The sequence below is a fragment of the Megachile rotundata genome, chromosome 5, assembly GCF_050947335.1.
Source record: "Megachile rotundata isolate GNS110a chromosome 5, iyMegRotu1, whole genome shotgun sequence".
Taxonomy (NCBI): Eukaryota; Metazoa; Arthropoda; class Insecta; order Hymenoptera; family Megachilidae; genus Megachile; species Megachile rotundata.
Window position 1 is genome coordinate 13,642,290 of NC_134987.1, and position 13,254 is coordinate 13,655,543.

The 13,254-nt window shown below is 25.0% G+C and overlaps 2 protein-coding genes across 17 annotated transcripts; one reads left to right on the forward strand and one right to left on the reverse strand.

Annotated features, from left to right (window-relative positions):
- Positions 1 to 813: 813 nt before the first annotated feature.
- Positions 814 to 8,283, forward strand: LOC100883153 (uncharacterized). 15 transcript variants are annotated; one of them, XM_076531888.1, is made up of 21 exons: positions 816 to 1,097; positions 1,161 to 1,234; positions 1,319 to 1,471; positions 1,549 to 1,956; positions 2,028 to 2,108; positions 2,168 to 2,410; positions 2,530 to 2,613; positions 2,704 to 2,772; positions 2,835 to 2,984; positions 3,066 to 3,263; positions 3,333 to 3,753; positions 3,839 to 3,990; positions 4,056 to 4,275; positions 4,340 to 4,606; positions 4,674 to 5,127; positions 5,204 to 5,873; positions 5,956 to 6,351; positions 6,459 to 6,626; positions 6,692 to 7,023; positions 7,092 to 7,170; positions 7,252 to 8,283. In XM_076531888.1, exons 1-21 carry the CDS (start codon positions 1,025 to 1,027, stop codon positions 7,345 to 7,347), a joined length of 4,788 nt encoding a protein of 1,595 aa, XP_076388003.1. In that variant the 5' UTR covers positions 816 to 1,024; the 3' UTR covers positions 7,348 to 8,283. The 15 variants fall into 15 exon arrangements, with proteins under 15 accessions (XP_012148408.2, XP_076388003.1, XP_012148404.2 ...); XM_012293015.2 differs by having other exon boundaries at positions 818 to 1,234; positions 1,549 to 1,837; positions 1,904 to 1,956; XM_076531889.1 differs by having other exon boundaries at positions 818 to 1,234; positions 1,549 to 1,837; positions 1,904 to 1,944.
- Positions 6,999 to 13,130, reverse strand: Haspin (haspin). 2 transcript variants are annotated; one of them, XM_003706610.3, is made up of 11 exons: positions 13,026 to 13,130; positions 12,144 to 12,412; positions 11,837 to 12,068; positions 10,088 to 11,771; positions 9,419 to 9,679; positions 9,178 to 9,328; positions 8,937 to 9,110; positions 8,594 to 8,861; positions 8,303 to 8,455; positions 8,074 to 8,216; positions 7,700 to 8,000 (listed from the first exon to the last, which is right to left on the reverse strand). In XM_003706610.3, exons 2-11 carry the CDS (start codon positions 12,371 to 12,373, stop codon positions 7,775 to 7,777), a joined length of 3,522 nt encoding a protein of 1,173 aa, XP_003706658.3. In that variant the 5' UTR covers positions 12,374 to 12,412; positions 13,026 to 13,130; the 3' UTR covers positions 7,700 to 7,774. The 2 variants fall into 2 exon arrangements, with proteins under 2 accessions (XP_012148414.2, XP_003706658.3); XM_012293024.2 differs by lacking the exons at positions 7,700 to 8,000; positions 13,026 to 13,130 and adding an exon at positions 6,999 to 7,122 and having other exon boundaries at positions 12,144 to 12,959.
- Between the last annotated feature and the right edge of the window lie 124 nt (positions 13,131 to 13,254).

Consider the following 13,254-nt stretch of genomic DNA (forward strand, 5'->3'; position numbering starts at 1 on the left):
CAAATTTTAGATATAAGTCAATTTTTTAAGGATAAGAAACATATTTATATATAATACATGTATAATAGTTTCTTTATATATTTGTGCCTTCACTATTCCGTCTATTACTATAAAACTGGATTGTGATCAATTATATTGCATTCCATTTACATAGTGTGTTTGTAGTGTATGAAGAATATGCAGTCCATGCGAATTATATATTACTTTTTAAAATGAAACTTCATTAAACACTTTCATATTTATTTCGTTACACTTTTTAAACAAATTATCAGATATGTATGTATATAAAAGAAAAGTTAGAATTTTATTTTAACACGGTTATAAAACAATTTCTATGGTAAACAGTTTAGTTGCACAATCAGAAAACATTATTCTTATAATTGATGTAATTATTTTTAAGTTTACTGGTTCTATTTCATATGAATTATTTTAAGTGTACATGTTACAGATAAACACAAGGTATAATATCCAGTAAAACCTTATGTATAAAATCAAGAAGTTTTTTGTGAAGGAATATATAAAAAAGATAATATGTATTTTGAAATTATGCTTATATATAACAGATACATATATATGTATATATATATAAAATTTTGTACTTAAATAAAATATATACATTAATATGAATTTGTTATTACTAATAGTTTCTAATGAAAGTATAATTATTTTAGTACAATTTAAATTTCAAACAATTTATTATATATTATAAAATATATGTCTTGTTTGCACTGTATTTTATAATAATGAACATGAATCAGAAAATTAGAAAAATGTTGTTTGTAGTAATACAAGTATTTTCTATAGCAGCTAATTGAATAAAATGTTATTGGTCACCTTTTATAGTTTTCAGTTTTGTTTCTTAATGGTTACTATGGTATACAAATAGAAACAGTAAAATAAATATATAATTTACTTCATATAGTATATTTTTTAGAAAAATTCTAGACCCCACTATTATGTTCATAATAGTAATAATAATAACTCATGTATAGGCTAAATATTCGAAAGGAAACTTATAAGCAATATGTCCTATGCAGAACATGGTCCTCGAATTTTTTTAGCCAACAGATCTAACGGCGGAACACCTCTAATATACGGTGATTATGTTTTGCCCAAAAAGCGAATAGAAGGTCGATTAAAACTATATGATTCTTGTTCAGATATTAGAGCTTGGAGTCCGAATTATGTAGAACATTCACGTTACTTTCGTGAACTTAACGAAAATGGTTCACCAGTATGTATCAAACAAATATTATTTGAAAAACAAAATCTTTTTATTTGTATAATTATATAAATTAAAAATAAATTTATGTTTTAGGTGGGGAAAATCATACCATTCAATGTTGTGATTGATAACATAATTCAATTAAATTCACAAACTCAGAATGAACTCCAAATAGTCAAAAAAGAATTAGAAAAATATAAAAGCCTTCAACTTTCTCCTAAACAAGAACAACAATTACGAAGTTTAGTAAGTATTTAGTATTCTGAATATATTTATTTTCTAAACTATTTGATTAATAGTAATATCTATATCATTTCTTATAGGAAAATAAACAAGAAATAAAAGAATTGTTGCAAAATGATAATTGTACATCACAATTAAAAGATGCATTTCTTAATATTAGTAAATCAGTTCCTGCAATTAATTCAAATTCATATTTATCAATTCATGTACCCTTCAGAAAACATTTTCAAAATAAAACTAAAGACAAACCAATTTTAAGAATTCAACCAAATGAGATACATTCTTATTCTGCGACTGCAGTTGATCCATCTTTAAATAATAGTAGTTTAGTATCAACATATCAAAGTATTAAATCACTTATTACTGAAGGTATAATAAACGAATATCTAAATATTTTTAATTTATTTACTTTCAATTATGAACCCAATTTTTCAGACATAAATGATAAACCAGCACCCTGGATAGAATATATCGACGTAGGTGTACAAGTAAGAATGTTGCACCAATAATAAATTTTGCTTATTATTATTAATATCATTTACATGAATCCCCTTTACAGGTGGATATAAAACCATGCAACATAGAAAAGATTGATAATCAGATAGATAAATATTTAAATAAAACTTCAAGTTTAACACCTGTATGAATTTGAATTTTTCTGCATTTAAATGTGATGTTTATATACATATTATTATTTAGGCAATATCACGAGCATCATTTACACCTAAATACAGTGATCAAGATACCACTATAACGGAATTGGACAGCAGTAGTATACAAACAAATAATGACAAAGAACAAAGTTTTGAATGCGATGCATCTTGTAGTGAAAGTTCACAAAATATTGAAACAGAATGTAGTTTTGATTCACATCAAAGTACTCATAAAGCGATTATTATTCAAAAAGATTCAGAAATCATTTCTTTAGAATATAAATTACGTGTATGAAATTCTGTATTTAATCTTATAATTTTAACAATTACGTTCCTATTTTATTTATTATTACATGTAATCAATATGTTAATTCAATTAATATTAACGTGTTTAATATTAAATTCAAGGCAAGAGATGATGAATTAGAAGAATTACGAGACGCAAACAAAGAATTGAAAATATCACTAAGTACTCAACAAGAGAATCTTAAAGCAAGTACATAAAATGTATTATGATAAAGTAAAATAATATTATTTAATCAAAATATTATGGATAATTAATATTTTATAAATGTTATGTAGATGATACATGACAGATTCTTCAAATTGTACCATCAACATAATTATGAAGTAGAAAGTTTAAAGCAACAGGTAACACATATTGTTCTAGCAGTATTCAATGTCTTGAATTAATTTATCATTTATTCTTTTAGCTTCATGATTACAAACATTTAATAGAGCAACTACAAAAAGATTTAAATGATAAATGTAAAACTTGCCATTTACAATCTCAAGAAATTGAAAAACTTCAATTATGCAACAAAGATGTAGCAATGCTACAATCAGAGAAAAATTGCCTTTTAGTTAGTAATTCGTTATAAATATACTTTTTGAAATAAAAATACTATTTATTTTTTTTTTTTATATTCATGTTTTTGTTGCAGAAAAAATTACAAGAAATGGAACAATCTATTAAAAACGCTAAAACTTATAATTTGGAAAAAATAAAATGTATCTCACAACAGAAAGATGAACTTGAAAAACAAAATTATGAACAAAGTTGTATGATAACAGATCAAGAAGAAGAAATAACTCAATTATTAGATGTGATTAAAGAAACGTCTATTACATATGAAGAACAGGTATATTATTTTGTATAGCTAATAATTAATATATATCAACTAATAGATATATTTTATGTTATCTATTAGATGAAGACAAAGGATATGTTAGAGAATTTAAAAGCTGAAATTCATAATAAGAATATTAAAATTTCTCAATATGAAAAGCAATTAGTTTCTATTAAACAAGAAATTAGTGATTTCTTTAATAATTTGAAACACGCTTTAAACAATTTGGAAGATCTCAATGGTTCATGTGAAGATATTTGTAACTGTGCAAACTGTGATTTAGATATTAATGAAGAAGCCAACAATGTGTTACTAAATATAAATGTTATTATGACAAGATTTCAAAGTTATAAAATAGAAAGTCAGAATCTTTTACAACAACTACAAGAGTTAAAACAATGTATAGAAAATAATAAACAACAAATTCATCTGAACCAAAGTTTAGAAAATATAATTTGTGAAGACTGTTATTATGAATCTGATCTAAAACTTAAAAATACAAGTAATTTTGTATATATATATGAATTAAACATGACAGTAATATTTTTCTGCTATTCATACAAATCATTGGTACTTTATTTGCTTAGGCGGGAAGACTAATGTAATTGTGCTTCGTATTGAGCAAAATAAAAGCAGTGTAAATGAATTAGAATTTGAAGATGATATTTCTACTTCTATTACAAATCACAATTGCTTAGATACAACAAACAACAATTTCAACTTTTATAAACATGAAACTGTAATATTAATATTAATTACATTTTGTTATAATATATTAAATAACAAAATACTGTTTCTCAATAGGAATGTGACAACCGTATTGTAGAATTAAACCAAAAAACTAATGTTGATAAAGAAGGAAAAAAGATCCTCGAATATTTTTCACATTTCCTGATTAAACTGCGTTCACTTACTCAACAAATGAAAATATATGTAGAGACTGAACGTCCATTCATAATTAAACTGATTTACAGTTTTTACGACATTCTCGAAAATATTCAATCAGCTATTAATATTTCTCAGGGTATTTTGAATTTATATTTTTATAACACTTATATAAGCATCAATTACTTTACTCTTTTTGTTAGATATTACAATGAGGAAGCAACATATCTCTAACTTATATAATCAACATAAAGAAGAATATATGAAGTGCGCTTTCAATATTAAAGAGTTACCTCCTGGTTTATTGAAGATACAAAACAAAATAAATGAATTTATTGGAACCATTTTATGGCAATTGTTAGATGAAATATTACATAAAGAAAGAAACACTTTGCACGATAAACAAATTAATCATGCATTTGAAATGTACTTCAAATCTTGTATTGATAGAGTTAATAATGCTCTTCACGGTATAATTTTATTATATACTTTAAAAAGTATTAACTTCATACATACATAACAAATGATCTTATTAAGGTGCTGGAGATCATCATATTCAAATAGTTGAAGAAATTGAAAAACAGCAAAAAGAGTTACAAAAAAAAGATACAGAAATAGCTCAGTTAAAAGAGGAAGTGGCACAGCATTTAGCAAGGAGAGGAGAAGGCGATTGCTTGCATCAAAGGGAATTAGAAAATAGTATTGCAATTAAAGAACAATTATCAAAAGTGACTGCAGAGCTTAGTAATAAAAATGGAATTATATTAAAATTGAAAGACCAGCTTCAAATATTTAAAAATGAATTATCCACACACAATAAAAACCGTAATGCATTGAAGAAAAAAAATAAGAATTACAACAATATTAAAGATAAAAAATGTTTATTGTTAACAGTGAAGAATAAGATAATTAAAAATTTATCCCAGCGATTATCCGAAGTAAATGATGTAAATGTTAATATGACGAGCAAACTCATGGAAATAGAAAGAAAGTAATATTTTTTTATTTTTGTTATTTCGCTCAATACTTAATATCTTCATTTATAACTGGTAATAACATTTTTGTAGATTATGTGACATAAAGCACGAAAACCGCAAACTACAAGACCAAATTATGCAGGCAGATACGATTATTTCAAATAACAATAAAACTATAATTAATTTAAAAGATAACATTGAGAAAAATGAAAATATTGTATTGAGAAACATCACAGAACATCAAAACGTAGTAAAAGAAAAAGATTATGAAATTGTGAAACTGAGAAATGAAAATGAATTGTCAAGTGCAAAATTGAAAGATATGGAAAATAAATTGATCAAAATGAATCAAACAATTACATCTTTAACAGAGCAACATGACAAAATTAATATCATATATATGATGCAAGAAGATTTTGCAAAATTAGATAAAAGCGAGAAGAAATTAAAAGCTGAGCTTAACAGTCTAAAAATGCAAATTGTAAATGATCAAAATAATAATAAAAAACTTAATAACAATTTGGATACGTTGATATCCGAAAATGAGAGCTTACAAAAATCTATTGAATATTGGAAAAATGAAAACTCCGAATTATCAATTAAACTCTGTAATGAAGTTACTGATGTAAAGTTGAAGAATCAATTATATACTCTTTCAAACAAAATACTCGACAGGTTATCAATTCTTAAAAAACAATCTACTGTAGGAGAAAATTTACCAACTCATCATTTTAATGAACAGTTGCAGAATAAGCACACAGTTAATAAAATAATTTTTTATGTAACTCTTACTTGCATATGTTAGTTAATTTAATTTTATTAAAATTTTTAACTGTTATTAGATATATCAAGATCAACTGGCAGACAATGATGCTAATGATGTTAATAAAATTAATTATATAAATAGAAATTTAAAATCAAAGTCTAAAGACCCGGAAAAAGAAATAAAAGAAAACGAGATAGAAGAAATTGAGTTACAAGAACAGCTGAATATTGAAAATACAGAAAAATATATAAGCTCAAATGACTGTATAACATTTGAATTTGAATCTTCGAAAAACAATAATAAAAACATAAAGCACAAAGCAAAGTCTGACAAAAATGGGCATTATAGAAATAAAAATGAAATTGAAAAATTATTGAACGAAATTGAAATTAAAAATTGTAAAATAAGAAATTACACAGAAACTATACAACATTTAACGCAAGAAAATACAGATCTTCGTGCTATTCTTAAAGTATATATTATTTAACATTGCTATGTTATGTACATTACGCTGTATTCAATAACATTATATGAAATAACATATTTTTTTCTTTTCATGCTTTAAAAATTATTGTAAAGACTCAAGCAGAAGAATATCAAACTAAATTGGTATTAATGAAGAAACGATATGACAGCAGTTTAAATGCAGTTAATGAAAGACATAAGGAAAGCGTTGAAATTTTACAAAAACAATTTGAAGATAATTTAAAAAGTGAAAGAATTTTTGAACCGGAAAATTGGTTACAAGTAAGGAACATAGTTAATAAATAATAATTGTATAAAAGATAAGTATTAAATAAGTTTCATTTCAGTCGCTGAATATGAAAGAATTAGTAGAACTTTACGAACGAATAAGCGTAATTATAAATAGCAATGAAAATTTAATATGCACAAAAAATAAAAATCAATTTTTCTGTGAGAAGGATGTACAAAAACAATTTTATACAGAAATTCGTGAAATAGAAGAAAGATTGCATATGACTGAAAAAAATATGTATGAAAAAACCGATAGAAACAATATTTTAAAATTAATACAAGATGATTCACCTGAAAAACAATGGCCACTTACCATTTTAAGTGATATGCAAAATTATCCAACTTTACAAACACAAGACGACAAGCCTAGTATGGAGCACAATATTAAGTAATAATATATTTATTCCTTTAATCCATATGGAGTATATCGGATTGTATAATAATTGAATATTACAGGTTTCCGTATTGTGAAGAGAAATCCCCAGTACTAGAAAATAAATATAAAAAAGAAAAACAAGCAGAAAAAGATAGTACTGTAAGTATGATCTTTCTAAGTTACAGATTATGTTTCAGTTCAATATTCTAACATTTTATATTTAATACAAATTATTTGCAGTTTGATCAGCAGAGATGGAATTTTATAAATCAATGCAGCGCATACCATAAATTAAGCAATAATTACGAATATTCTCGGTCTATTCATACAGATTAATTTCGTTAAAAACTTTTTTTATAACAAAGCTATTTAACACAGTGAAAAAATAATTTGAAAAAATTTGTAACACACGTAACAAACTTTTATATATTATTTGTTCTAAATTTTATTGTTGTAATATTTTTGATATTTCATTTATTTAACCACAAATCACGTTGAAATTTTAATAAAAAAAAAATTAAGTAATATATAATAATTTTTACAAGGAATTTAATTTATTTACGAATAATTTAAAAAATATAACACTGCTTTAAAAGCAACAGTGGAATTTCATATAAAAAGATATAAGTAGTAATACAATAAAAACTTACAAATAATATAATATCATTACTAAATATATACAAATTGATCAGTACTAATAATTCATTTATTTTTATAAATAAATGAAGTACTAATAATTCTACTAGTACTTATCAGACTCAGTCTACGAGTCATTATACACTAAATTAGCAATTTGATCACAGTTTGTTACAAAATCGAAGGCACTGCTATATTTTAAAATTTCATTTTTTAGTTCTTGGAGTTTTTTTATGCCATTTTTATGCGATCTTACGTTCCTCTTTTTATATCTAACTGCTGTAATCATTTTATCCAAAGTGTAATGAAGCCATAAAACATTTGTGTATGGTTCGAATTTCTGCCAATCATTCCTGAAATAGTTGTTACATAAGTATATTTATAATATACTTATGAATACAAAAGAAATTTAATAAACATACTTACATAATTTTATCTCTCATCAAGCGATATATTTCAAACTGGTATTCACCTTGAGCCGTAAAAAGTGTAGGATCTAATGCAAGATCATTAAATACACTACATCCTTGATATGTTACTCTTGAAAGAGTGAAATCTATAATAGACACCTAACACAACAAATTTAATTTTTTAGCCTCTGCTAACACTTTATTACTGATTAAAAAATTAATTCATTATAGTTATTTCATTATACCTGTACACCTTTACTAATTAATTTAATATTCTTTCGTCCAAGCTTATAATATACATGAGACTCATTTGTAGGAGATATTAATATATTTCCCCAATGTAAATCTCTGTGCTCAAACTCGACAGCTTTCTCTGCGACTGCTAATGCTAATGAGGTCTGTTAACAATCATTTAATACGTTTATTTATGCTTTTATGATTTTAATTATAGTATAAAAATAAAACATAATTGATATTTATTTAATATAACTGAAATTAATATCAATGCATGATACAAGACTTTCAAACAGAAATACCTGTATAAATAATATATAAGCTTCTTCTGCTGTCGGAAATACAAAGGCTTCTAAATCTTGACCACCATGTCCAAGTTCCAGAACAATATACAGTTGATCATCATTAAAAATTGATGGGCAATCATTATCTGAATGTTTTTCTTCATCATACATATTCCAAAGTGCTACAAGTTTTTCTGGATACTTTCCCTTGATACATTTAATATTTTTCACTTCAACAAATCCGTCAGTCTTATACATTTTGTTGAATCTTAAATTATGTAATTCCCTAAAAATATTTTATCTTGAAAATTAATCTAATAAATCATAATCATTAAAATCAATATTTCACGGGTATAATTACATTGCAATTACAATTTCTGACAATATTTCATGAAACTTTTTCTGTGGTTCACCGTTTATATATTCAGTTCCTTCTATAGGAATAACTTTTACGACAGACTTTTTATCTCCGTGTTCATAAAGAAATACTTCTCCATACACACCTTCTCCAATCTTTCGACAATATTCTAAGTATCTAAAAAAAAGTACTATTACAATGGTTCTTTCTTTTAATACGTAATATTATATTTATGCATGCTTACGAATCAGTAAAATATGAAGAAAATGGTATATAATCTTCTTGTGAACATCTCTGTAAAATAACTTCTTTTGCTGTTAAAGGAACATGCTCTTTAATAATTTGATCATTGAAATCGTCGTTTTGAATACTGCATACGGAAGATTTCTCAGAAGCTATATAAAAACATATACATAATTTAATTAATCTTAAAAGTAGTCATTATAATTGATACTTTGATATAATTAAACGAAAAATTAACTTACTACTTATTAAGGTATATCTCTGATTTTTTAGAGGAACAATACCATAAACTTCAAGAAATGGAACATCACTAATGGATTTAACAGTTTTATGTATTGGAACGACACGGACCGATACTCTTCGTGAAAGATGTCCAAAATTAGTAGAATCACAAGTTCTACTTTTGCTATTATCCAATATACTTTCAGATTCATTACTTTCTTCATTGCATACTTGCAAGTCTTTGTCACTACTATTTTCTTTTATGCAACTTTGTAAAATTCCTACAAACACAGTTTATAATTAATATTTTAGTCTTTGAAATAAATCTAGTTTATGATTCAAATGTGAAACCCACCCATTTACCACACTACTTAAATCAATGGTAATCACATAATAGCTGTGACATATAATTCATGCAATTTTATACATTATATAAAAAAACAAAAGCTGTTAAAAAAGTAAAAAATAGAAAATGGTTCAAAAGTATATATTATACATATATTCTGATATTAAAAAGAATGAAACATTAATGTTTCAGGTTAATTTTGTTTTATTAAAATATAAAAAAAAAGAAAGTCATATCAAAGTTCATGGACATTACTTTAAACCTTCTTCACATTGCAATAAATATAGTTTGAAATTTAACTTTCATGTAATTTTTATGCATATAATAATCATGTAACTATTACCTTGTTTTTGCATATTTAAGACATCTTGTACACTATGTCTCCATTTTTTGCCCTTACCAATAGATAACTTGTCCAATTTAGATAAATTTTGGATATTGTTCAAAATTGATAAAGATCTTGCCCAAGATTTACCAGGCTTCAAGAAAATAGGTTTAATTATTTCGACAGATTTTTCAATAACTGATTCTTCCATTATATTTTCTAATGGCAACAATTCTTTTCTCGCTAATGTTTCTTTCCTTTTTAATTCATTTTTTCTTCTCAAGTTCAGCTGTTCTGTACTATTACTACAATCTTCAAGAATACTAGTTAAACCACTATTCCGTCTATAAGATTTTTTTCTTGTTGAAACTCTAATAGGATCTTGTAACCGTTTCAAAATTACATAACAATCATGCATACTATTATTATTTACAACAGAATTATTTATATTTGGTTCAGCTAAACTTTCAACGTGTTCTAATATGTTTTCCTTATTATCATCATTATCATCTGTTTCAACTGCCTTTGATGTAAATTGTACATTATCGGATGAAGCATCTAAAATCACTGATTTTGAAGAATGTAATAACTCAGATGATTTTTCTTTAACTTCATCACATATTACCTTCATATCAGTATTAGTTATACTTATCTGTTTTTCAGATAACTGAACAGAATTATAACAAATTTCACGCAATGGTGTATTTGTCTTATTTAACATTATATTATTGGGAGATGCTTTTATTACATCATGTACAATAACATCACTATATATTTGGTTCTCAGTGTGTTCATTAGTATCATCAAATAAAGAATGAGATTTATCTGCATCAACAGAAAAGTTTAATTGACATTTCGTTTTTCTTGTATCTGTAATTACACATTCTTGGACTGATTTATTTGACATATCATTCTTCTCTATTTCATTTGTAAAAATATTTTGTTCTATTGAAAACTTTTCTTGATTGCAAATATTGTTATCAGTATAACTAAACATAGTCAGTGAATTTTCTAATGGTTTTATATTGCACTTGTTAGAATTAGATATATTTGTTAAACCAGTAGAAAATAAATCAGATTCTCTTTCAGATATAAATTTACCTAATACATTCGATTTTTTATCTAGTGTATTTGCTTGATTAGATCTATTAGGAATTAAATCTTTATTGTCTACAGTACTTAAAACATTGTCACTACAAGACATAGAATGATTTAAGTTTTTAGAGCATCCAATAGGAATTGGTGACAAAGGAATTAAATTAACAGATTTTACTGTTCTACTATAAGGTGTACTACTGAATATTTTCTCATTTTTTTTCCCAAAATTAATTGATTTTGCAAATGAATCTATACCTAATTGCTTACTAAAACAATGCTTTGCATTATTGCATTCTAAATTTTTTATATTTACAGATGAAGTACTTCCTATCGAATTTATTTCATTATTATTTTCTGTTATACTATATTTATGTAGAACTACAGAACATGGTTTTATTTGCACATTTTTTGTAGACTGTTTGTTTAATTTACTAGTATTCTTCTTATTTTTGTGTGAAGAATGTTTCCCATTATAATTTTCAATCTCTGAACCAGTTTCTGAATGTAAATTTAGAGAATCAGTATTTGATACTATAGATGTTGACTTATTATTCTTTTTTCTTTTGCGTAACATATATCTTTTACAAGCATCATCTTTTTTTACCTACTCAACAATATATGTCTATTAACAATTTTCTCATAACTTCAAAAATTAATAATATAATTTACCTTAAATTTTACATTTTTTTGAGACCGTGATGGGTTTTTCTTGATTGTTTTCTTGATAACTTGCATTTTTCGTTTTTTATATATTACATCTGGCATTAAAATTAATTCTTTGTTGTTATCATCTAACTTAATAGATTTATTTCCAGATTGATTGAGTTGCCAGCTAGAGCTATTATCTGTGCTATTGTATGAGCTTTCATTATTAGAAACTTTAGCAACTGGTGGTGGTATCCTGTAAAACATGATTAATGAAGAATCATAAATATATAAAAAGATTTTACAAATTATATTTTACAAAATTTCATACCTTGCTGCTTTAGCAAGTCTGTCAAATGTTGTATCAAAAGGATCATAATACAAAGAATTATCGTTTACTTCTTCTTTCTCAGCTTCATTTAACCTTTTTCTTAGCGAAGTACGTTTGTTATTACCAAGCTTATTGTAAGATTCAGTATGTGAATTAGGAAATACTACTGCTACATCATTACGTTTCTTCCTTTCATAAGTTCGAATTGGTTTAGAGAATTGGCGACTCATTTTTACCTTTTTTGATAATATTCAACTGTCTACTTTCTTCTTTATAAAAATAAAACAGACTTTATATTACTTTTAGTTTTATCATAATTATAAAACATGTAACACCGAACTGATGATTTCTTTAAATTTTACCACTACAAAATAGCGCGTTTTTCTTCGGTAAAAGATGGCTATTTCAAATTATGGCATTAGTTATATAGTATATAGTAAGCACACAAAAATTATTGATAGTTAATTGAAATACACTTCAAAGAATAGTTCGCTACAAAAGAAACAATAAATAAATGATAATTCAATTCAAAGTTAAAATAAATAATGTGAACTAATAATGCTAAAAATTTGTACTACACAATAAATTTTCGTTATATTTGCATATTTGCGACATGTGCATTTATAATTTTTGTTTGCTTTTCTACATATTTTGTAAATTATGATAACGCGGATGCGCTTTTATGACAATTGCAATGCAAAAAGTATATACTTAGTAAACAGAAAGTATCATGAAATTTTATCCCTGCAAACTGCAGTACGTTTTTTTCGTTAGGCCAAATTCTTTTTATTCTAAATTTAAATATTGTGCAAATATATTTAAAAAATCGAATATAATAAATATTTTATATTTTGTATTTATCATATTATTATAGGCTCTTACGTTTCGTTTATTTTTTCTCGCCGTATATATGATCACAAAAGCAACTATACTGTAGAGAAACATCACATTTATGAAACAGAGTATACATAAAGTACCAACAAATTTAAATGACAAGAAATTACATTTTTAAATGGACTATAATTTAGATTAGAATGATACTTTATGTAGCATACAAAATTGCATTCTAATCACTTATAATTAGTTGAAGTGTTATACACTTTATCTTGTT

Bases quoted from the DNA above. Each gene is read 5' to 3' on its own strand.
- LOC100883153 (XM_012293014.2), top strand. From the start codon at position 1,025: ATGTCCTATGCAGAACATGGTCCTCGAATTTTTTTAGCCAACAGATCT. The intron at 2,411-2,529 runs GTATGAAATTCT...ATTAAATTCAAG, and splicing joins CTTTAGAATATAAATTACGT to GCAAGAGATGATGAATTAGA. The intron at 3,991-4,055 runs GTAATATTAATA...GTTTCTCAATAG, and splicing joins ACTTTTATAAACATGAAACT to GAATGTGACAACCGTATTGT.
- Haspin (XM_003706610.3), bottom strand. From the start codon at position 12,373: ATGAGTCGCCAATTCTCTAAACCAATTCGAACTTATGAAAGGAAGAAA. The intron at 11,772-11,836 runs GTAAATTATATT...ATTGTTGAGTAG, and splicing joins AAAAAAATGTAAAATTTAAG to GTAAAAAAAGATGATGCTTG. The intron at 8,217-8,302 runs GTATAATGAAAT...TTGTTGTGTTAG, and splicing joins TAATTAGTAAAGGTGTACAG to GTGTCTATTATAGATTTCAC.